The sequence below is a fragment of the Macrotis lagotis genome, chromosome 1, assembly GCF_037893015.1.
Source record: "Macrotis lagotis isolate mMagLag1 chromosome 1, bilby.v1.9.chrom.fasta, whole genome shotgun sequence".
NCBI classification, from domain to species: domain Eukaryota; kingdom Metazoa; phylum Chordata; class Mammalia; order Peramelemorphia; family Peramelidae; genus Macrotis; species Macrotis lagotis.
Genome location: NC_133658.1, coordinates 36,540,863 through 36,565,686, shown reverse-complemented (window position 1 = coordinate 36,565,686; position 24,824 = coordinate 36,540,863). Strand labels below are relative to the sequence as shown.

The 24,824-nt window shown below is 36.8% G+C and overlaps 1 protein-coding gene across 2 annotated transcripts in view; it reads left to right on the top strand.

The window, feature by feature from the left end:
* The window catches only part of LOC141495669 (uncharacterized), a 61,293-nt gene extending 38,321 nt beyond the window's left edge, over positions 1–22,972 (top strand). For both annotated transcript variants that reach the window (XM_074197277.1, XM_074197270.1), the window contains exons 3-5: positions 11,993–12,119; positions 12,868–12,963; positions 16,056–22,972. In XM_074197277.1, the coding sequence (XP_074053378.1) occupies positions 11,993–12,119; positions 12,868–12,963; positions 16,056–17,005 (1,173 nt within the window). In that variant the 3' untranslated portion in view covers positions 17,006–22,972. The remainder of the gene's footprint in view (positions 1–11,992; positions 12,120–12,867; positions 12,964–16,055) is intronic.
* The last annotated feature ends 1,852 nt before the right edge of the window (positions 22,973–24,824 follow it).

The following is a 24,824-nucleotide window of genomic DNA, read 5'->3' as shown; positions in this document are numbered from 1 at the left end:
ATCAGATTAGACTAGTCTTTCATTGTTAATCATTGTTACAGTATTGCTGTTAATGTACAGAATGTTCTGATTGTTCTCAGTTTACTTTGCCTCACTTCATACAAGTTTTTCTGACCTCTGGTCTTATTTTAGCTGATTGGAGGGGTATCAGGTGCTGTCTCTCAGTTGTAATTTGCATTTCCCTATTAATGATTTCGAGCATTTTTTCTAGCTATAATTTCTTCCTTTGAAAAGTGCTTGTTTATATCCTTTGACCTTTTTTTGTCAACTGGGGAATGCTTTTTATAAGTTTTGTTCAGTATATGTAAAAAATGAGTGGTTTAGTAAAGAAATTTGCTGTAAAATCTTTTTTTCATTTTCTGGCTTATCTTTATGTTTTGGCTGCATTAATTTTGTTTTTGCAAAGACTTAAATTTCATATAATCAAAATTATGCTTGTGATCTTATGTGTCTCTTGTTTGGTCATAAATTTTTCCCCTGCCTGTATATATGACAGGTAAATTCTTCTTACTTTGCTAATAATATCATCCTTCATAATTAAATCATACCTATTTTGACATATATCGGTATATATACCTTGTGAGATGTTCATCTATGCCTAGTGTTTCTTGCCCACTTTGTAGTTTTCCCAGCAGTTTTTATCAGCTAGTGAGCTCTTGAACCCAAAGCTTGGATCCCTGGTTTTTTGAACCACTAGATTAGATCCCATTTTTTATCATAAATCCATCATAGAAGTTACTTCTTCCATATTTTTCCGCAGTTGCAGTTGCTGATTATAATTCCCTCCATCCATTCCTCCCCACTACCATCTATTATATTTTCTCTCTTCTTTCACTCTGTCCCTCTTCAAAAATGTGGTGTGGGCAGCTGAGTGGCTCAGTGGACAGAGCACCAGCCCTGGGGCCAGGAGGCCCCAAGCCTACATCCTACCCCAAAGATCCAGCATCCACCCAGACTTGTGATGGTCCCTGACAGATCACCCATTTCCACTACCGTGCAAAAAAGTAAAAAAAGAAAATGTGTTATATCTAACTATCATCTACCATGATCTACCCTCTCCTCTATCACTCACATCCCCCCCTCCCCTCGTCCTCCTTCTCTCCTTTTTCCTTCTAGATTTCTGTACCCTGTTAAGTATGTATGTTGTTTTATCTCTGAGCCATTTCCAATGAGAATGAAGGCTCCCTCATTCCTCCTCACCTTCCCTCCTTCCATACCATTGCAGAAGCTTTTTCTTGACTTTTTTCCATGAAATATTTTAGTTTATTCTGTTGGGGGCGGGGGGAAGAGGCTTGGCGGTCGCTTAGCGGGGGAAACATAATCACCTTATAAGGGAATGTTACAGAACTCGGCCCCTCATTGAGTAAGAGTTCATGGGAGGGAGGACAGAGGGGATAAAAGTGTCTGCTGAGAGGTTGGGCGGGAGCGGGATGTGATCACAGAAGAATAAAGACTCATTATCCACCTCAGGCGCTCTGTCTGGTTCTTCCCCCATCAAAGAGTGGGGGCCGGAGGTACCCCGAAGACTCATCATGCGTTGGACTGGTGAGTAAGAGGACGGACTAGCATAAAGAAGCCGGCGTTGTAAATAAAAACCCGGCATTATTCTACCTCTCCTTTCCTTTTTCCCAGTACATTTCCTTTCCACCCATTGACTCCATGTTTACAATTTATTATACCTTCAAAATCAGTTCCCTCCTGTGCCTTGTGTATATAAGCTCCTTCTAAATGCTCTATTAAATGAGAAGGTTTATGAGTATTATCAGTATCATCTTTCCATGCAGGAATACACTCAGTTCATCATCATTAAATCCCTCATAATTTATCCTTCTCATCCTCCCTCACTGTGCTTGACTTGAGTCCTGTACTTGAAGGTCAAAGTTTCTGGTCAGCTCTGGTTGTTTCAAAAGGAACATTTGAAATTCCCCTGTTTGGTTGAAAGTCCATCTTTCCCCGGAAGAGGATGTTCAGTTTTGCTGGGTAGTTGATTCTCAGTTGCATTCCAAGCTCTTTTACCTTCTAGAATACTGTATTCCGAGCCCTATGAGCCTCGATGTGGATACTGCTAAATCCTGACTGTAGCTCCATGATATTTGAATTGTTTCCTTCTGGCTTTTTGTAATTTTTTCTCTTTGACTTGGGAATTCTGCAACTTGGCTATAATATCCCTAGGGGGTTGGTTTTTTTGGATCTCTTTCCAGGGCAGATTGGTGGATTCTCTCAATTTTCTATTTTGCCCTCAGATTCTAGGATATTAGGGCAATTTTCCTATAGAAATTCTTTAAAAATGAAGTCAAAGCTCTTTTCCTGATCATGAATTTCTGGTATCCCAATAATTTTAAAATTATATTTCCTGGATCTGTTTTCCAGATCTTCTTCTAATTTTTCATTCTTTTGGTGTTGAATTATTGTCTTGATTTCTTGCAAAGTCATAAGCTTCCTTTAGCTCCATTCTATATCTGAAGGATTTGTTTTCCCCAGAGAACTTTCTTATCTCCTTTTAATTCTGGCCAATTCTGCTTTTTAAAGCATTCTTCTCCTCAATAACTTTCTGAACTGTTTTATCATTTGACTTAAGCGTTTTTTAAAAAATTACATTTATTTAATTATATTTTTATACATTACTAAAGTATTCTTGTTTAAGAGTTAGCATAATACCCCTCCCCCCAAAAAATAGACCCTCATGACCAATAAAGTAAAGGAAAGAAGAAAAAAATTAAAAAAAAAATAATAATAAGAGGGGCAGCTAGGTGACACAGTTGATGGAGTATGGGCCCTGGAGTCAAGAGCACCCAAACTCAAATCTGTCCCCAGATACCCAGCAGTCACCCAGCTGTGCGACCCTGGGCAAGCCACCCAAGCCTCATTGCCCTGAAAAAAACTAAAAATCAAAACAAAATAAAATAAAATAATAATAATAATAGTAATGGGGCGGCCAGGTGATGCAGTGTACAGAGCACTGGCCCTGGAGCCAGGAGCACACAGGTTCAAATCCGGCCTCCGACACCCAACAATCACCCAGCTGTGCAGCCTTGGGCAAGCTACCCAACCCCATTTTCCCACAAACCTCCCCCCCTAATAATAATAATAATGACAATAACAATAAATAATGTGCTTCAGTCTGTGTTCCAACACTACCTGCTCTGTTGTGGGTGGATCACATTCTTTAGGATAAGTCCATCACCAAAGCTACTTCCATATTTTTCCACCATTGCCATTACTGATCGCAACTCCCTCCATTCATACTTCCCCACTACCATACACTATGTTTTCTCTCTCCTTTCACTCTGTCCCTCTTCTTAAATGTGCTGTAGGGTAGCTGAGTGGTGTAGCAGACAGATCCCCGGCCCTGGGGCCAAGAGGCCCCAAGCCCACATACCACCCCTTAGGCCCAGCAACCACCTACCTGGCCCTGTGGTCACGGACAGGCCATCCAATCCCAGTCCCTTGCAAGTAGTAAAAAAAAGAAAACGTGTTATATCTGACCACTCTTCCCCCCCATGGTCCATCCTTTCCTCCATCACTCACATCCCTCCCCTTCCCCTGTCTGTCCTCTCTCTTTCTTACTCCAGATGTCTGTACCCCATTGAGTATATATGCTGTTTCCTCTCCTAGCCACCTCTGATGAGAGCGAAGATTCCCTCATTCCCCCTTGCCTTCCCCCCTTCCATATCATTGCAATAGCTCGTTGTAATAAAGAAAAATCTTATTATATGAAATATCTTAGCCTATTCCACCTCTTCTTTTTATTTCTCCTATTACATTTGCCTTTTATCTGTTGACTCTATTTTTACACCACATTATATCTTCAAATTCAGCTTTCTACTGTGCTTCATCTATAAAAGCTCCTTCTACCTGCCCTGTTAACTGAGAAGGTTCATTTGAGTATCATCAGTGTCATTTTTCTATGCAGGAATACAAGCAGTTCATCTTCATTAAGTCTCTCATATTTTCCCCTTTTCCTCCACTCTCTATGCTTCACCTGAATCCTGTATTTGAAGATCAAACTTTCTGTTCAGCTCTGGCCATTTTAACAGGAGCATTTGAAATTCCCCTGGTTCATTGAAAGTCCATCTTTTTCCCTGGATGAGGATGTTCAGTTTTGCTGGGTAGTTGATTCTTGGTTGCATTTTAAGCTATTTTTGTCTTCTAGAATATTATATTCCAAGCTCTATGAGCCTTTAATGTAGTTTCTGCTAAGTCCTGTGTGATCTGGACTGCAGCTCCATGATATTTGAATTGTGTCCTTCTGGTTGCTTGTAATATTTTCTCTTTGACTTGGGAGTTCTGGAACTTGGTTATAATATTGCTGGTGGTTGTTTTTTTTGGATCTCTTTCCAGGGGAGATTGGTGGATTCTCTCAATTTCCATTTTGCCCTCTACTTCTAGGATATCTGGACAGTTTTTCTGTAGGAATTCTTTAAAAATGATGTCAAGGCTCTTTTCCTGATCATGACTTTCAGGTATTCCAAAATTTTTAAATTCTCTTTCCTGAATTTGTTTTCCAGATTAGTTTTATTTTTCAGCAAGATGTTTCACATTTTCTTCCAACTTTTCATTCTTTTGGTTTTGAAATATTGTGTCTTGACTTCTCTTAAAGGCAGCAGCTTCCTTCAGCTCCATTCTACATCTGAAAGATTTATTTTTCTCAGAGAGCTTTCATATCTCTTTCCATCTGGTCATTTCTGCTTTTTAAAACATTCTTCTCCTCTACAACTTTTTGAACTGTTTTATCATTTGACCTATCCTGATTTTTAACATGTTATTTTCTTCAGCAGTTTTTGGATCTCCCTGACTAAGCTGCTGACTTATTTTTCATGTTTTTTTCCTGCATCTCTCTCATTTCTTTCCCCAATTTTTCTTCTATCTCTCTCACTTGATTTTCAAAATCTTGTTTAAGCTCTGGCATAGCCTGAGCCCAATTTCCATTTTTCTTGCAGTCTTTAGATGCAGGAGATTGTACTTCCTCATCTTCAGACTGAGTATTTTGATCCTTCTTGGACTCATAGACAAAGTATTTCTCAATGGTGTTCTTCTTTTTCCTCTGCTTACTCATTTCCCCAGCCTGTGCCTGATTTTGGGGTGCTTCCTAAGCTTTTGAGTATTATTGGGACATCCCACAAGGGGTGTCCATGTGTGAAGCTGTTTTCCCTCCTGGTTTGTGAATGACCACAAGAGCACCCCTTCTGCCACGGGCCTGAGGTGGGGCCTGCTGTTCTATGGGGGGCCTAGACTGTGATCAGATTATGGATGTTGTCAGAGCCCCAGAATCCTATTCCAGGTACAAAGGACAGATCTCAGCAGTCCCTGTCCACTCCCCTACCTAGGCTGAGCACTCAAGACTTAGTTGCCTGGGGGCTCCGGCTTACCCTCTCCTTGCTTCTGTTTCCTGGATCTGGGCTGCTTGTTGAGTTCCCTGGGCCGGCCTTCACAGGCTTGCTCTGGCAGAGGGCCCCTGCTGATCTTCCAAATTGTGCTCGGTGCTCCCTGTGTTGGCAGGGCAGGAAACTACTTCTGCTGCTAGGAGCTGAGGCTCCCAGGGACCCAAGAGCCCTGGGATTGTTTCCAGAAAGCTGGAAGCTCCTTAGTTCAGGCATGCTGCTGCCCCTTCCAACTCCGTGGAACAGAGCCTTCCCACTATTTTCCTATTCCTGGGCTGGAGAATTGCCTCACTGGATCTTTCTGTGGGTTCTGTTTCTTGAAAATTTAGAATCATAATTTTAAAGTTTTTGAAATATTTTGGAGAGAGCTTCTAAGGAAGGAGGCTGGTCTCCTGATGCCATCTTGGCTACACCCCCCATTTTCCTAATGTTGAACCCACTCTGCATTAATGTATAAATATAACCTGGTATAATGTATGATCTTTGTGATACATTGTTGGAATCTCCTATTAATTATAGTCTTTAAAATTTACCTTAATATTAATTAGGGAAATTGGTTTTGTTGTTTTCTTTTGTTTTTGCTCTTATTTATTTATTTATTTAGGTTTTTTGCAAGACAAATGGGGTTAAGTTGCTTGTCCAAGGCCACACAGCTAGGTATTTATTAAGTATTTGAGACCAGATTTGAACCCAGGTACTCCTGACTCCAGGGCCAGTGCTTTATCCACTGCGCCACCTAGCTGCCCTGTTTTTTCTCTTTCTTAAGGAAAAAAAAAAACACATTTTCATTAAGAAAGTATTTGATTGGACTCCTTTACCCATATTTCCCCCCAATCATTCCTATCATATTGGAATTACTTATTCTTTAAAAATTTCATAGAGTTTACTTAAAAATCTGTCTAAGGGGATTTTTTTCTTAAGTTGTTTTCTTTTCAATAGTAGAGTTACTTAAGTATTATCTCTTTTGTTCATCTGTGAAGTTTACATTGTTGTAAAAACTTACCTGGTTCACTTAGATTGTCAGTTGTATAACTAACACATTTTTGGGCAAATCAACACCTTGTAATGGCTTTAGTTTCATCATCCTTGTTGATGTTTTCTATTTGATAGTGATTTTTTGAATTTTTTAGTCAGATCAACTACTAGGTTATCTTTTTTTATTGATTTTTCATTAAATCTTCTGCTAATTGTATTAGTCAAGTGGCTTTTTATCTTAATTTTTATTAATCCCTTCTTTGATTTTAAAGATTCAATTTGGAACTTGTTCTTTTATTAGTTTTTATTAATTACATTCCCAATTCATTGATCTGCTCTTTCTCTGTTTTATTCATGTCAGTATTTAGAGATAGATTTTTTTTCTTTGGAAATGCTGCTTTTCTTGCAGTCCACAAATTTTAGTATGTTACCTCATTATTATTCTCTTCAATGAAATTTTTGATTGTTTCTATCATTTATTTGCCACATTCTTTAGGATTAGGTTATTTAGTTGTCATTTAATTTTTAATTTATACTTCCAAGATTCCAATGTTGAATATTATATTCATGGCATTATGATCCAAAAAGAATGCACTTAATTTTTCTGCTTTTGTTTTTATCTGAGAGGTTTTTATGACCAATACATTTTGAATTTTTGTGAAGGTACCATTCATAGTTGAGAAAAAAGTTTATTCCTTTCAGTTTACATTCAGTTTTCTCCAGAACTCTACCATGGCTTACTTTTCTTAAATTCTTTTCATCTCCTTAACTTCTTTCTTACTTATTTTGTGGTCAGATTTTGCCTGGTTTTTAGAGGGAAATGTTGGGGTACCCTACTAGCATAGTTTTACTATTTCCTCCTGTAACTCATTTAACTTTTTCTTCAAGAATTATGCCTTTTGGTACATATAGGTTTAATACTGATACTACTTCATGGTCTCCAGGACCTTTTAGTAATTTGTAGTTTTTATCTGTTTATCTCTTCTAATTAGATTTATTTTTGTTTCCCTTTCTCTGAGGTAATGATTGCTACCCTTGCCTTTTTACTTCAGTGGAACTATAATAGATTCTGCAGTAGCCCATTATTTTAACTGTGTATCTTTTTTTCCCACCAGATGTTTTTCTTGTATTCAGCATATTCTTAAAATCTGCTTTCTCATCCATTTTGCATTCTAATTGTGTTTTATAAGCGAATTGACTGTTCCCATTCATAGTTAAGATAACTCATTTCCTTGAATATCCTTTTTTTTCTATTTATCCTTCTTTCTTTTATTTACCCTTCTCCTTATCAAAATTTTTTTTTGCCTATTACTGCTTCCTCCCTTAACCAGCCCTTCCTCTTATCATTCCACTGTTTTCTCTTATCCCCTTCCCATCTTGGTTTCACATTGGACAAGATAGGTTTCAGTATCCCACAAATTATATTATTTTTCCTCTTTGAATCACATGGGAGTGGAATTCAAGCTTTGCTTTGTCTTCCTTTCCAGTTTAAGTGTTTTTGCTTTGTGATTCTTTTACTGAGATTTTTTCCCCCACCTTCTTTCCCCTTCTCCCACTGCATACCTTTGTCCCACCCATCTATTTTTTTCAATCATCCCAACATTGTCTACTTAACATCTGTAGCCTCTGTTTATCTGTAGCTTCCCTTTAACTGCTATAATAATGATAAAGGTTTTAGGAGTTATATGTACCATCTTCCCATGATAATGTAAGGTTTGATTTGTTAAGTTTCTTATCATTCTCTTTCATGTTTACCTTTTTATTCTTTTATTTGTGTTATGCTTTAATGCCACATTTTCCATTTATCTCTGATTATTCATCAAGAATGCTTGAAAGGGGAAAAAAATGAATGCTTGAATGTTCTCTGTGTCATTAAATGTCTATGTTTTTCCTTTGAAGGATTATCCTCTTTTCCTGGATAGGTTGTTCCCAGCTCCTTGGCCTTCCAGAATATCTACTTCAAACTCTGTGCTCTTTTAGCATGGGATCTATTGAATCTTGTGTGATCCTGACTGTAGTTCTGTGATATTTGACTTGTTTCTTTGTGACTGGTTGCAATAATTTCTCCTCAACTTAGAAGCTCTGGAATTTGACCATAATATTCCTAGCATTTCACTATCTCAGTCAGTGGTTGATTTAGTTTCCCTTATAAATTTTAGACCTAAAATATCAGAGCAGTTTTCCTTGATAATTCCTGGAATTACAATGTCTGGTATCTTTGTTTGATCTTTTTTTTTTTCAGGTAGACCAATAATTCTTACATTTCCTTTCTTCCATCTATTTTTCAGGTCAGTTGTTTTTCCAATGAGATATTTAACATTTTCTTTTATTCTTTTAACTTTAGTTTGTTTTGTGATGTGTCATGTTAAAAAAAATGTGCTAAAGAGAAGCTGATGCAGAAGCTATCAAGCATAGTTCATTTATTACCAAGGCTAGCAATTGCCAGTAATTGAGATTCAAGGATCCACAGAGGCTAGGGTTGCATCTGACAGAGCTGTTTTCTGGAATTAAAACAAAAGTAAGACAATAATTGACCCATATCAGAGATAAAGGTGGGCTTACAGCTGGTCTTATTCACAGTAGGGGATTTCCAGGTGCCCTAGCAACAGGGAAAACATGAAGTTGATCATCATTCTCTGGAAAGTCCAGTGTTGGTTATCCTCTAAGTTGGAAAGTCCAGTTATTTAGCAACCAATTTCTTATCATGCTCCATCCTCCTTTCTGAAGTGAGAATTGAGGCTATAGTCCAGAAAAATGAAGAAGCTAAATTCTCTAAACTAAGACTTATATGGTGAAATCTAACTTTTTTTTAATTTCTGATTCTGTTGAATTGTTGCAATTCTTAGTTATTACTCAGTAATCAATAATATAAATTTCACCCCCCTCTTATTTATATAGAGCTATGCCTCCATTGAATTGCCATCTATAAACCAAATTGATATGATCAGACATGATTAGTATCCATTGGAATTAAAATACTACTGGGTCAGTGGAAAAGAATAATTAAAGGATATTGATTTATAGTCCATTCTGCTGTCCCCTTCTGTTTTATATAGAATTCATCTCATTCCCTTTGACATTTATAATTACTGTGTATTTTTCTTCATCTGAATTTCTTGCTATTTTTCTCCATAAAATTTCACATTGTTTCTGACCATTGATTCAATTAATCATGCCTTTCAATTATGTGACTTTCCCCCATTTTATCTTTATCCTCTTCTCCTTTTTCAATAAGATCATTTTTGTTTTAAACTGCGTGTGTGTTTGGATGTGTATATAAATAAACAGTTCGGATCTTTTCATTAGGATGCTTTAAAATCTTCTATTTCATTAAATATTCATTTTTTTTTCCCTGAAGGATTATTATTTACTTTTTCTGGGTAGTTTAATTTGAGATAAGAATTCATCGTTTAGGGGCGGCTAGGTGTCACAGTGGATAAAGCCAGGAGTACCTGGGTTCAAATCCGGTCTCAGATACTTAATAATTACCTAGCTGTGTGGCCTTGGGCAAGCCACTTAATCCCATTTGCCTTGCAAAAACCTAAAAAATTAAAATTAAAAAAAAAGAATTCATCATTTGGTAAAATTTGGTGGGAAAAATGGTAATCAGAATGGCAGAAATTATCTTAGATATTTACCAAAAATATCTTAGTTATTTACTAAAAATATCTTAGGTATTTACTAAAAATGTTTTTTTAGGCCTCTACTCTTCTAACGTGTTAGCTACTAAATCATATTTAAGCCTAACCATGGGTCCATGATATTTAAATGGTTTCTGGATGTATTTTCTTCTTGATTTGCTAACTGTTACTGTTTGATTATAATATCCTTGAGAAGGTTTATTTTGGCTATCTATTTACGAGGGTGATTGGTAGATTCTTTCACTTTTTATTTTGTCCCCTAGGTCTAAGCAGTTTTTCTTTATGGTTTCTTAAAATTATGAAATCTAGCTTTTTTCTTTGATGCTTTTCAGATAGCCCAATATTTTATTTTTTATTCTTATTTTTTTTTTAGGGTTTTTTTGGCAAGGCAAATGGGGTTAAATGGCTTGTCCAAGGCCACACAGCTAGGTAATTATTAAGTGTCTGAGGCCAGATTTGAACTCAGGTACTCCTGACTCCAGGGCCCGTGGTCTATTCACTGCACCACCTAGCCACCCCCCAATAATTTATTTTTTTAAAATTTTTTAAAGTTTATTTCCCAACTAATTGCAAGGGTAGTTTTCTGCATTTTTTTTGGTAAGACTTTGAGTTCCACATTTATCTCCCTCACTCCCTTCCCTCCCCCCATTCCTTTGATGGAGTGATAAGACTTTACCTGTCTTTGATCACTGTACTGAGGACATCTTGTGTATGATGTTCTCCTGGTTCTTCTTACTTCACTCAGTATTGATTCATTCAGGTCTTTCCAAGCTCTTTTGAATTCAGACCACTTACAACTTCTTACAATAATACTCCATAGCATTCATATGCCATACCTTGTTCAGCAGCCATTCCCTCAATTTTCAATTCTTTACTGCTACACAATATTTTTGTATGTTATGAGTCTTTTCCTCTTTTTTTAAATATGATCTATTTTGGGGCAGCTAGGTGGTGAAAAGAGTATAATGATTGCTCAAAGGAAATACTCAGGCCTATTATGTGATTAAGGAATTTTGGTTTTGACTTGCTTACACCAACAAAACTCAAAAAAAGTATATTTAATAAAGTGATTATAAGACAGGTAGGAAATAAATCAGTTTTACAGCAAAAGTAGCCAATAAGTCCCAGTATAGTAAAAAGAGCAAAGCCTACATAAATATAGATATTAAGAGAAAATATCACCAAATTGGGGGAACTTCAACATCTGAATCAATAGTGGCTGAGGAGTCCCGGGGTACAGCCTCCAGAGTCCCGATCAGGAAGGTCCCAGGCAGGTCATCCTCTCCATGGATGAGACTCCAATTAGGCTAAGGTCTAATTAGGTCTTGTATAGCTTGAGAACAAAGAAGGCTTCTTGCCAATTTTTTCTAGAATAAAACTAAAATTTCCAGGTTGTCCAAGGAGGGAGCCACCCCTCCCCAAACTCCAAGAATTATGGTGTTTACATTCACGAATGACTAGTTCCTGAAGAGATAGGCAATGTTAATCAAGTATGGCCTTGAGAGTTTGGCCACGACCAGTCTAGGACATTCTGTGATTCTTTTAAATGCTCAAGCTGTTTTAAATATGTGTATGAGATCAGTCCTGCTCATCTCCCCTCCCTGTACATCAGGGGTGAATTGGGGGTCAGTGATTCTCTGTAAATAAACTATAAGGCTTTACCATGGAAAATCTTATATCCTATGCATTAACCATACAACTATGTTTTACTTTTGCATTTTTTTAAAATTTCAGCAAGTAGAAACAGTTTAGGCATATTCCTGCTTGAGCTCAAAAGGTAAAAGTAGTAGCCGTGAGTGAGGATTGTAAATTTGGTGTCATTAGAGCCACTAAAAACAGCAAGCATTAATTAAGAAACTTTTATATGCCAGGCACTATATTGAATACTGAGGATATAGAGGAAGGCAAAAATAGCCCTTGACATCAAGGAGCTTACAGTCTAAAGGAAGAGGAATTTTTAAATACCTGATAATCAAAATATTTTTGGTGTTTCAGGATTCAGTAACATTCAAGGATGTGGCTGTGGAATTTACTCTAGAGGAGTGGGTACATTTGAACCCATCCCAGAAAGAGTTGTACAGCGATGTGATGTTGGAGAATTATAGGAACTTGGTCTTTTTGGGTAAGAGTAGTTACCCCTTTGATGTCTTGATTTATACTATGGACACTTTCAAGATTTTAAAAGTTATTCTCTGGCATACAAAAGGAAGCTGTTCCTAATTCTTTTGTAATCAAGAGACAGAATACTTATGCTTCCTTTATCCTGGTAAAAAATATCTTTGCTTAGTATAAGTGAAGATTGACTAATTGTTTTGTTATTGTCCTAGATTCCCTGTATTGCATCAGAACCAAGATTTCCACTTTAATCAAGGTGGCGATATCTTCATATGCAAATATTCCCATTGTCTAAGGAAGTAGTATTTCAAATGAACTTTTTTTCCTCAAGTCCTACTGTGAAAATCATTCTTACATATTATAGCCCTTGCCATCAAGGAGCTTAGTAGTCATAGTCATTTTTACCATGCCTACTGTTTTTTTCCCCTCAAAAAAAAAAGCTTAAGTAGCTTTGGACTCTTTCATTAAATTTTATGAATCTTTTACTTGATATCAGTTCTCTTTCCTGCCCTCCACTTAAATAAAAATTCTTACATTGTTTCTCAGCCAGCCTCTGGAGTGGTCCCTGGTTAAACAAAAGTAAGAAAAATTCAAACAAATTTAGGGCCCTATACGATAGAAGATCCATTTTGCACCCTCATTCTTACACCTTTATTCTTACACCTTTCTACTAAGCATAGGGTAGAATATTTAAATAATTTAAGTTAGAATTCTTAAATTACCATCTCTAGCATTTTTTCCATTTCATTGAACAGGATTTGAAGTTTCTAAACCAGATTTGATTTACCAAATGGAAACAAAAGGAACATCTTGGAAGCCAGAAACTGATATCCCAAGAAGCAGCTGTCCAGGTGACTACATAAAAACCAAGCAAATCAGTCATATTAAACTACAAGTCTTTTGATCATTTTAAGTCAAAGTTCTTATAAAATGTGGAACAAGGTGGTCTTAGTAAAATTTCTTTTGTTCTTTTGATTAGAGATTACTATTTTTAAAGAGATTTTTTTATCCATTTCTTTACTCACATGTACCTTTACTCTCAAAAATATTATTGCCTCAATACAGAGAATGTATTTCTTTTCTATTCTTTGACGACGATTATCTTATGTAGGTATTCTTCAGTCTTATTTACATCAATTCATTCTCTCTTTTAAAATAAGCACATCACTTAAAGTATTAATATGAACTTTTTTCTTCTAAGTCTCCTAATATTTTCTTCCATTTTTTTATTATTATGTTTCTTTGCTACTGTTGCTTTTTAAAGCAGGGGTGTCCAACCTTTTGGCTCTTCTAGGCAGCATTGCCAACAAAACCTGCCAAGAACTCCATTCAGAGTTCAATACCCATTTGTGAATACAGTGCCACCCACACTACCACAGTGCTACTCAGGTGACATTAATGGGCTCCATCCTACCTACAGGCAACAGTTTGGACACACTTGCTTTACAAAGCTAATTCCTTTTTCTTCACTTTGTCATTTTACATATCTTGTTTTGCTTTATGCTTTAAAATTTTGTATATAAAGGCACTATTGTAGCTGCTGACTACTTGAGTTTGGTTCTGCCTTTGAGGAATCATCATTCACACTCAGGAAAGCGAGGGTAGAAATAAAACAAAAATTTATTTAAATAAGTTACAAAACATGGGAAGGGATAGGTGTGTGTGTGTGTGTGTGTGTGTGTGTGTGTGTGTGTGTGTGTGTGTGTATGGAGAGAGAGAGAGAGAGAGAGAGAGAGAGCCAGCATTTGAAAGAGATCAGGAGACTTTAGAACTGTACCTGTCTTCACCATCTTGGCTGGAAGTCCCTCAAAGAGAAAGAAAGAAAATTCCACTCAAAGATAATTTCCAGGAGCTCAAGATAGTTTGCTAATCAAATCTAATTCCTTTCAAGGAGCAAGCACACAGCTTGAGGGGGTGGGGAGAGAGTCTGTGGTATGAAGTTTTCCCCATATTTTAATTCTCCATAAGTAGGCAAACACGTCAATTGAACATATGCCAAAAGACCTTCCTTAACAACCCTCACTCCACAGTGGGGTATAAACCAAACCCACCTCAGAACTGTCTAACTGCGTTAGTCTGAATAAAATAGGGTAGGCCCACATAAGGGCAGCCAAAAACAACACAGGGCAGGCCCACACAAGGGTGACCACATGAGATCAGCTTAGTTCACTTCCCACAAAACTCAACATTTTTTGTTTTCCAGAAAAAGGAACACAGGAGGGCTAGAGGTCCAATAATTTTCCCACTTTTCTAAAAGTCTAGGATCTAAAAAAAGGGTGTGCTTCTCACCTTTGGAGCTTGATCCAATTTTTCCAAGTCTGGGCCGAGAATTTTTATCCTGGCTGACTCACCATTGTGTACCGCTGGCTACTTGAATTCAGTTCTGCCTGTGAAGAAACATTATTCAGGCTCAGAAAAGCAAGGGTAGAAATAAAGCAAAAATTTATTTAAAATAGTTACAACACATAGGAAGGGATAGGTAGAGAGAGAAAGAGAGAGAGAGAGAGAAAAAAGAACATTCAAGCAATGTTGGATGGGCCAGCAGGTCAGAGAAGATTGCGACCCTGAGTCCAATCCAGGTTTTTATGTCTTGCTTCTCATCCAGAGGGCAAAAGGTGAACTCCCTTCCCCTTACTGGATCTGGAATTAGGTAGAAGGTGAAGTCTAAGGTGATCAGGATATAAATTTTACATTAAACAATGCTAGTCAGTTTATATTTTAAGAGTGTACAGTAGTCAATTTACATGTCCACCTGATTTCTATATTCACAATTCTCTTCATCTTTCCCCTGCATCACTTTGATATGATTTGTTTAGCCATAACTCTATCATTGAACTTAAATGGGTTTTAGTGTTTACTTTCTTTTTTTTCTTAATTTTTTTTTAGGTTTTTGAAAGTCAGTGGGGTCAAGTGACTTGCCCAAGGCCACACAGCTAGGTAATTATTAAGTGTCTGAGGCCAGAATTGAACTCAGGTCCTCCTGACTCCAGGCCCGGTGCTCTATCCACTGTGCCACCTAGCCACCCCCTAGTGTTTACTTTCTTCAAAATGCTTTTGACAGTGTAAGAACTAGTAGTAGTAGGATCACAGGGTCAAGTTTTGTAGCACTAGGTTAAGTTATTTTGTTATTTTTTGGAGAAATGGTAAGAGCAGCTGAACAAGAACCTATTTCAGCATAATTGCCAAAAATTTTTATCAGTTTGAAATATTTGTGCTAATCTGATGTCTATTTGTTACTATATCCAGATTGTTTCATTTTGTCTTCGATTACCTAAGTTTGAGTAATTATTCAAGTAACTTATTAATAATTTCTTCAATGAAAAATACCTATATGTCTTGATCATTTTCTTTTTTGGAATTGAATCGTACTCTAATAAATTTGAATCAGTTCCTTAAAAAGTATAAACGTTGGATTATTAGAAATTTATGACCAAAGTTTTCTGATATCCCTTTTTCCTCATATTTCTTTATTCTGCTAATTTGATGACTCTTCCTATATTTCTTCCTTCCAAAATCATTGCTTTTCTGTTCATGCTTTCCCTTCTTATTTTGTCTTCAGATAGTAAGGATATATTTGCAGAATCTTAAAGGTATATGATTTTTGTGAATGATCTTTCATTTCTGTATTCCATTTAAATGTTATTTGCTTACATTATAGTAAATGCTTATTCATCCCCCAAGTAGTTTCTATCTAAATCAATTCATATATATACATATACATATAACACATAACATATAACATATATATACACACTATGAGTCATAATATTTTCACATAATATTAATTCACATCAGATAAACTGTGATCTTTATTCCAACACTATTGAAAGTAGCTTTCTCAGGTAGAACTGTTTTGAGAATAGTTCCAAAATTTTTGAGGAACTATAGACCTTGGTAAAGAGGGCAAAAAAAGGGTAATCAATGCCTTTATTCTTTCTTTCAGAGAAGAAAAAATTTCCTGGAGAAAAACGTTATGCATGTAATGAATGTGGGAAGAGCTTCAGTCGCAGTACATCACTTAAGGCACATAAGAATATTCATACTGGAGAGAACCCTTATGAATGTGGGAAGATCTTAAGTAGCAACACATCACTTAAGGCACACAAGAAAATTCATAATAGAGAGAATTCTTATAAATGTGATGAATGTGGGAAGATCTTAAGTAGCATTATATCACTTAAGGCACATAAAGCAATTCATACAGGAGAAAAGCCTTATGTGTGTAACGAGTGTGGGAAGGCCTTCTATTTCAAATCAGAATGTAACCGACATCAGACAATTCATACTGGAGAGAAACCTTATAAATGTAATGAATGTGGGAAAGCCTTCCGCCTTACTGTACAACTTAATCAACATAAAAGCATTCATACTGGAGAGAAGAAATCTTTTAGTTGTAATGAATGTGGAAAAAGCTTCCATTGGAAGTCAGATTTCATAGTGCATCAGAGTACTCATACTGGAGAGAAGCCTTATGAATGTAATGTATGTGGGAAGACTTTCTGTCAGGTTGCCAAACTTAATCAACATAAGAGAGTTCATACTGGAGAAAAACCTTATGAATGTAAGGAATGTGGGAAGCCCTTCAGACTGAAGATACAGCTTACTCAGCATCAGAGAATTCATAATGGAGATATACCACTGATATGTAATGAATGTGGGAAAGGCTTCTTTTATAATTCAGATTTCATGCGACATCAGATTATTCATACTGGAGAGAAACCATATGAATGTAATGAATGTGGGAAGGCCTTCAGACTGAAGTCACAGCTTATTCAGCATCAGAAAATTCATACTGGAGAGAAGCCTTATGAATGTAATGAATGTGTGAAAGGTTTTAGACTGAAGTCACAACTTGTTCAGCATCAGAAAATTCATACTGGACAGAAGCTTTAGGAATGTAATGAAAGTGGGAAGATCTTCTGACTAAAACCACAGTGCTTACTCAACATCAGTGAATTTATCATAAAGTTAAAAAAAATTTTAATGTAATGAATGTAGGAAAGTCTTTTTTCCTGAATTTAGAGTTTATACAACATCAGAATTTTCATAATGTAGTGAAACATTTTTGAATATAAATGAATGTGGAATGACCTTCAGAGTGAAGAAATCATTTAACAGCAGAAAATCCATTTCTGAATATCATGAATGTAAGGTCATTTAGAGTGAAGAAACAACTTGTAACATCAGAAATCCTAGAGTGAAACCTTATGAATGAGGGAAGTCTTTTAAACTGAAGAGAGAGCTTTTTCAGCATCAGAGAATTCATCTAGAGAAAAATTTGAATATAATGTGTATGGAAATATCTTCTTCATGAGTTCAAAAACTATTTTGCATCAGAGTAAAATGTATTTGAGAGAATTTAAGAATATAAATGCTGGAAGATCTTCAAGAATAAGAACCAACATACTGTGCATCAGAGAACTGGTACTGGAGGAATTCCTTTTAAATATAAGTTGTATGGAAATGTCTTCCATTACAACTCAGAATTTATTCAGTGACCAAGAGTACTTACAGGAAAGCAAAATTATGAATGTAATGTCTTTGAAAATGCCTTTATCTGAACTCAGAATATACTTGATATCTGGGAAATTAATGCTGTTGAGAAACATGAATGAGAATTTTTTTTTAGTGGGACCACAGAACTTAACTGATATCTGAGAATTCCTACTAGACAAACCTTATGAAAACAGTTTAATATGGAAATGTCTTTACACTGTGGACAGTCCTTTATATTCATCAGAGAACTCATACTGAAAACAAATGATAGACATTTATTGAATATTAGAAGGCTGAAACTTAAACCCAGGGCAGAGCCAGAGTGAAACCAGAATTTTCTTTTGCTAAATTCTCTTTAACAAATTCCCTTCACAATACCTTTCTTTTAAAAGCTCCAAACTGAATTCAGTTTGATAAAGTGAAAGAAAAGTTAATGTGACTTGTATTTACAAAAGGAACTTAGAAAATCAGAGAGGTGTATAGACAGTGAGATGGGAACTGACCAGGAGTACAGTACATGGGGTATAAATGATACTGAACAGCATAATATCCTACAACAAAATCAAGAAGGAAGAAATTAAAAAAAAGGAAATTTCATTTAAAACAACTGCAATCAGTATAAGATAATTGACAGTCTGTATGCCAAGACACATTTAGGAATTACAAGAACACAAGTGCAAAATACTCCTCATATAAGACACCTAAATAGCTAGAGAAATATTAATTGCTTGTGAGTAGGAGCTACTACAATAAAATTATAATGCTACCTAAATTAATTTACTTATTCAGTGCCATACTATGCTAAAAAACTGCCTTATAGAATAAGAAGAAAAAATAAGTCATTTGGAGGAAAAAAAGGTCAAGAATTTCAAGGCAAAAAATGGGATGGGGAATGTGAAATAAGGGATCCTGGTAGTACCAGATCTCAATCTACTAAAAAGTCATCTCCACATCAACTTGGTACCAAACATGAAATAGAGTGATTGAGAAGTGGAATAGATTAGGTACATAGATATATAGCAATAAATGAGCTCAGTAGACTAGTGTTAAGTAAATCTGAAAATTCCAGTTATTTGTTCTTTCTTTAAAAAAATACTAAAAACTTGAAAGTAGTCTTGCAGAAACTGAGCATTAAATACTTAAATCATATACTAAGATCAGCTCAAAATGGGTATGTGATTTAGACATAAAGGATAACATGATATACAAATTAGAAGAATGTAGAGCATTGCCCAATATGAAAGAAAAACCACTGATGCTGAGCCCTGAGCCAATGGTTCCCTCTACTGCAGTGGACCTCAGATCTTACTATGCTTTGTCAAATTCCTTTCTTCCAGTGCCTTATTTTTATAAAGCTTGATATCTAACATTCTTGAGGTAAGTATATTAAGTATAGGATCCCATTGGTTAATAGACCTTGCTTTGAGGGCTAAAAATGATGCGTCAACTAGAAATATATGTCAGCAGTGCACTGGATCTGAGATTGGGCAAAACATGAGTTATCTTTAGTGACTCAGTGGACATAAGATGATCACTTGCTCATGTTAGATAGACAAAAGGAGTCTGGAAATGTAAAAAAAAATTGGGGTCTTCTGATGTAATAATTGAGTCATCTCTGCCATGCTGAGTTTGGTCACCATAACTAGGATGGAGGATCTCTAGTTAGCTTACTATGATTAAGCAAGTGAGCTTCCAACTTGCAGTTTAGATCTCTGCGGTCTAATATACAGAACTTACACTACCCTTAATGGAATTATATCACACTGATGAATAATGATTGTAGTAGCATTAGGGGTTAAAAGGAATCATTGCTCAGGAGGAGCATTGGAGAAATTAACCTGTCAATTCCATAGATGTGGGGTATAGGAAGGGTTCATGATCACACAAAAGAAAAGTTCTCAGGTGGTAAAATCGATAATTTTTATTATGTAAAATGAAAATTTTTGCACAAACAACCAACAAAATCAAAATAAGCCAGTAGGGGTATGAAAGGGTGGGGGTAGAAGATTTGACAGCAAAGTTCCCTGTTAGAGTCTCGCATATCAAACATAAAGGAAAGTAAGCCCAAATTTATCAAAATGAGAGCATCTTCCAATTGATAAATGGTCAAAAAATAGGAACAGGCATTTTTCAGAGGAAAAAAAAGTCAAAGTAACCTAAGATCAATTGGAAAAATGCACTAAATCAGTAATATTGGAGATATGCTATTTAAACAGCTTTGAGGTTCTGTCACCTATGACCAAAAAAAGGAAAATAGCAAATTTTTTAAAAGTTATGGAAAAACAGGAACTCTTACTGTTGGAGTTGTGCATTTGTCTGACCATTGTGGAGAACAATTTGAAATTATGAACAGAGGTCTATAAAACCTGTACCTATCCTTAGAAATAGCAATACCATGATTAGTTTTGTATCCCAAAGAGATCAAAGGAAAATGACCCATATGCACAAAAATCTATCAATTCTTTGTAGTGTCAAAGATTTGGAAACTGAGGGGATACCCATCAATTGGTGAATGGCTGAACAAGTTATCGAAAATGAAATGTGATTGAGTACCACTTTGCCATTTAAGAAATTATAGAAAGGGTTCGTTTCAGAAAAGTCTCAGAAAATTGATATGAATTCAAAATCAATGAACAGAAAGTGAGCAATAGTTTATACAATAATAATATTGTAAAAATAATCAAATCTGAAAACATTTTCTACTCTGATCTAATCCACCACAACTCCGAAGGATCATCTTGAAAAATATCTTCTACAGAGGGATAAGATTGAAGCACATTTTTCTTTTAAGTTTCATGCTATTTTTCCTGGAACATTTTACCTGACTTTTCTTGTAAAACAGTTAATTGTATTTCTTGCCTTCTCAATGGTTACCAAAGTGGTTGGAAGAAGGGATGGAATCAGGAGCTGCATATTAAAATTTTAAAAAGCAATGTCAAAAAATTAATGAAACATGATAAGAGAGTGGCAATATCTTCTAGCTATGTGCTATATAATGCCTTGGTAATATTGTCCAATATTAACTGATTTGGAGCTGGAAGGGACATTACAGGTCTCACTCTAGTTGAAGTTTATCCTTTAGATGAGGAATCTTTCAGAGGCTGTGATTTAACAAAGGTCACTGAGGCAATAATTGGCAAAAACAATTCACATCCAGCCCTCCTACAAATCCATGCCATTTCACCAACCAAATCTTTTTTAATCTGCTTTTTCTAACCAATTAAAATGTTAATAATTAGCTGTCATAATCATGTTTATTCTTCCATCTTGCACTTGTCATTCTATATCACTCAAAAAATCCCTTCATCTTTTGGAATGGTTTTCATTTCTTAAAACTTAAGCAGCCAATCCTCAATCTTTAGGAATGTAGTTGGAAATGAGAAATGGGGAGGGCACTAAGAATTGTTTTTTGTATGTGGATTTTTTTTCTGTTGTCACTAAATAGCTCAAGATATTAAACTCAATTGTAGAATTAGCTAGTTGGATCGGAGAATGTGAACAGCTTGTGAATTCTGAAGTGTTTTTTAACATAGTTGGACCCACATTCAGCTACAGGATGGGAATGTTTGGTTGAAATTTCAGATCCCCATAAATATAAAATTTTTCTATATTTGACAATTTGTTAGGTCTAAATAGAAGATTTATGGATCAGTACAATTGGGAAAGACCCAGAACTTGTTGGGAGACCTCGGCTTTTTTAAAGCCAGGATTTTCCTAGGTTGTAGTTTGAGGCAAAACCTGTTTAGTTATAGGTCTTAAGTAACAGAGAGATGGGACAAAGAGGCTAAGAAAAACTACATCAAAAAGAGAAGGAAAATATATTGTTGGGAGGGAAAAACATTCTTAGTAAAACTCAGGGATTCAGGCATGAGAAAGGAAAGAGGCAAGTAGCTTCCCCCCCCCCCCCAAAAAAAAGAGAAAAGAATCAATATGGGAGTTAGTTGAAGGATTGCATCTAGGTATAATCGAGGTGGATTCCAATTCTCCATGCCACTCATCACATGAACTCTACCAGGACCTGACACCCCCACCCACCCCACCTCGGGCCTTCCCTGGTTTCCCAGATGGAAGGAAATAAACTCTTATCGTTTGTGTAGTACTTGGTCCAGGTTTTGCTGAGGTTCATAACCTTCCAGCATCCTCCTGGTACCACCCCCTCATATGGGAAACCTTTCTTTTTACTACAGGGATTAGTACCTTGCCCTCCTGAAAATGCAGCTGGTTTTTTCTGTTTTGTCTCTTAAGAGATAGTGATGGGGCCACTAGTGGTGCAGTGGATAGAGCACTTGCCCTGGAGTCAGGAGTACTTGATTTCAAATCCGTGCTCAGACACTTAATAATTGCCTAGCTGTGTGGCCTTGGGCAAGATGCTTAACTCCATTTGCCTTGCAAAAACCTAAAAAAAAAAGTGAGTAAAGACAGAGCAACAGGGACTATGACCTCCTGTGTCCCCCCACTTCTTGCCTGTGCTTAGGGGACAACTACAGCGTGACCCCTAATTCTCACAGTGCTCATTTCTTCTCTAGAACCTCTGCCTCCTGTGGCCTCTGCTCTGCCCCAAGAGGTAGGAATGTCTCCTCTACTGACAGCCAGGCCTGGAAGGCCTGTCTCAGCCCAAGCACCATGGGAGACATTTCTTTCTCATATGGTATAATCCTAGAAATTCTGGTCACTAGAATCATATATTTAGAGCTAAAAGATACCATAGAGACTTAGATATCCTTTTGTCTCAAAAAAATTATATTTCCTTTTTTTTTTTTTTGAATTTTGACTTCGAAATTTTTTCCCTCTCTCTAATCCTTCCCCGCACCAATTGAGGATAGTCATCATGCATATGAAGACATGGAAAATCTTTCCATATTAGAACTGGTGCCCCCAAAAAACAGCAAGAAAAAAATGAAAAAGAATATTCTTCAGTCTGCACTCAAAGTTCATCAATTCTCTTAATTTTGGGGTGAGTCTTTTGGACTTTGTGGATCACTGTAGGTTACAGGTCAGAGTAGCTAAATCGTTCACACTTAGCCTTTGGTACAATAGTGCTGCTACTGTGCCTATCCTAGCCGTCTCCTAATTCTGTTCACTTTCATATGTATTAAAAATAAATTTTAATATAATAAATTTTAACTTACGGAAAACACAAATTTGCCATAATATAGTATAAGATAATCGCACTGAAAATGCCAATGTTATGTGCAACTTGCTATTCCTTTGAAATATAGAATAAAGTTATATTAATTTTTTCTTTCTTTGCCCTCCCCGAGGGTTACCAGTAGACACGGACAGGTGCGTGTGCCAAGCCCGGGAGTCGGGGGATCTGATGCCTCTCCCGGAGGGGCCTGGGCGGGGGCCCGCGCCTCCCTGCAGAAGGAGCGGGCACCAGGACCGGGCGGGGGGCGGGGCCAGAGGCGGGCCCCGCCCCCAGGCCTGCCCACGCAGCTGGGACCTCCACGACTGAGCATGCGCTGCCCCCGGTGCCCCGCCGCGCCCTCCCCTCTTCAAGCCCCAGTCCGGCTCAGGATGGAATAGGAAAGCGGCCGCCGCCAAGCACGGAAGAGGCGGGAAAAAAGCCGGAAGTGTTGTTCGAAGGGACCTTCATCTCCCGGCTTCCGCTTAGGAAACAGCAGTGAGGTGAGCAAGGCCTTCTGGGAATCGTAGTTCGGAAGTCCAGGCACTTCATGCGCATGCCTGGCCCAACCTTCCCCGCCTGGCTCTTCTTTTTTCCGTACATATTTTTATTTTCTCTCAAGTGCATACTAAAATAATTCTAAACAATTTTTAAAAAGTTTTCAGTTCCAAATTCTATCCCTTTATCTCCCCATCCCTTCATGAGACAGTAAGTTATGTGACAGTAAGTCACACATAAGTTATGCCTATACAATCATTGTAAACATTTCCAATTAATCATTTTGTATAAGAGGATTCAGTAAAAAGGTGAAAGAAATTGAAAAATAGCATACTTCAGTTCACTATTCAAACAAATTCAGTTCTTTCTCTTGAGGTGGATAGTAAGTATTATCACGAGTCTGTTGGGATTGTCTTATTGTATTGCTGAGAATAGCCAAGGAATTCATAATTCTATGTTCTGGTTTTGTTCACTTCACTTTGCATCAGTTCATGTAAGTCCACATTTTTCTGAAATCATCCTGTTTGTCATTTCTTTCAACACAGTAATATTCAATTACAGGCATATACTAATGCTTGTTTAGCCATTCCTCAATAGGCAACACTTTGATTTCCAATTCTCAGCTACCACAAAAAGAGCTGCTCAGAGATATTTTTTGTACATAGGGAGCCTATTTTCTCCCGCCCTTTTTATCTTTGTTATGTGGACAATATTATAGCCCTATGGGCATAGTTCCAAATACAAGCAATATTTTTTTTTAGGTTTTTGCAAGGCAGTGGGGTGAAGTGGCTTGCCCAAGGCCACACAGCTAGGTCATTATTAAGTGTCTGAGGCTGGATTTGAACCCAGGTCCTCCTGATCCAGGGCTGGTGCTTTATCCAATCGCACCACCTAGCCACCCCTACAAGCAGTATTTTTAATAAGACTTGGTGTCTAGTCTTTCAACTTGGAACGATGTAATATGGATCTCTCCAAATTCTAGGAAATAATTCTCCAAGACCTTAAGCTTTTTTCAGTGTGGATTGTCAACAACCCTTCAACAGTGTTTATTTGCATAGCCAGAAGCATGTTAAAATCTGTGAACCAGAGAGAAAACTGAATATAAAGTGATTTCCTTTTTTTGGTAAAGCTCTTTCTCATCAGAACTTGGCAGATTCCAGAGAACATTAAATCACACCAGGAGGAAGGAATGTCTGTTTTAGACAATAGCTTGGCCTAAACTGTTTTTTGGTAAAAAAAAAAAAATTTCCCAGATCAAATACTGAACCCCTGAAGAGTAATTTATCCTTGTATAATTCTTCCAAATGGCATTATTCGATTTTTTCTTTTATTTATTTATTTATTGTTATGTTTTTGCAGGGCAAATGGGTTAAATGGCTTGGCCAATGCCACACAGCTAGGTAATTATTAAGTGTCTGAGACTGGATTTGAACCCAGGTACTCCTGACTCCAGGGCCAGTGCTCTATCCACTACGCCACCTAGCTGCCCCTAAATTTTTTCTTTTAATATTGATTCTCATTTTGTACAAATAATGTTTTCTTATACATTAATAAAATATTCTTGTTTAAGAGTAAACAAATTAACCCCTCCCC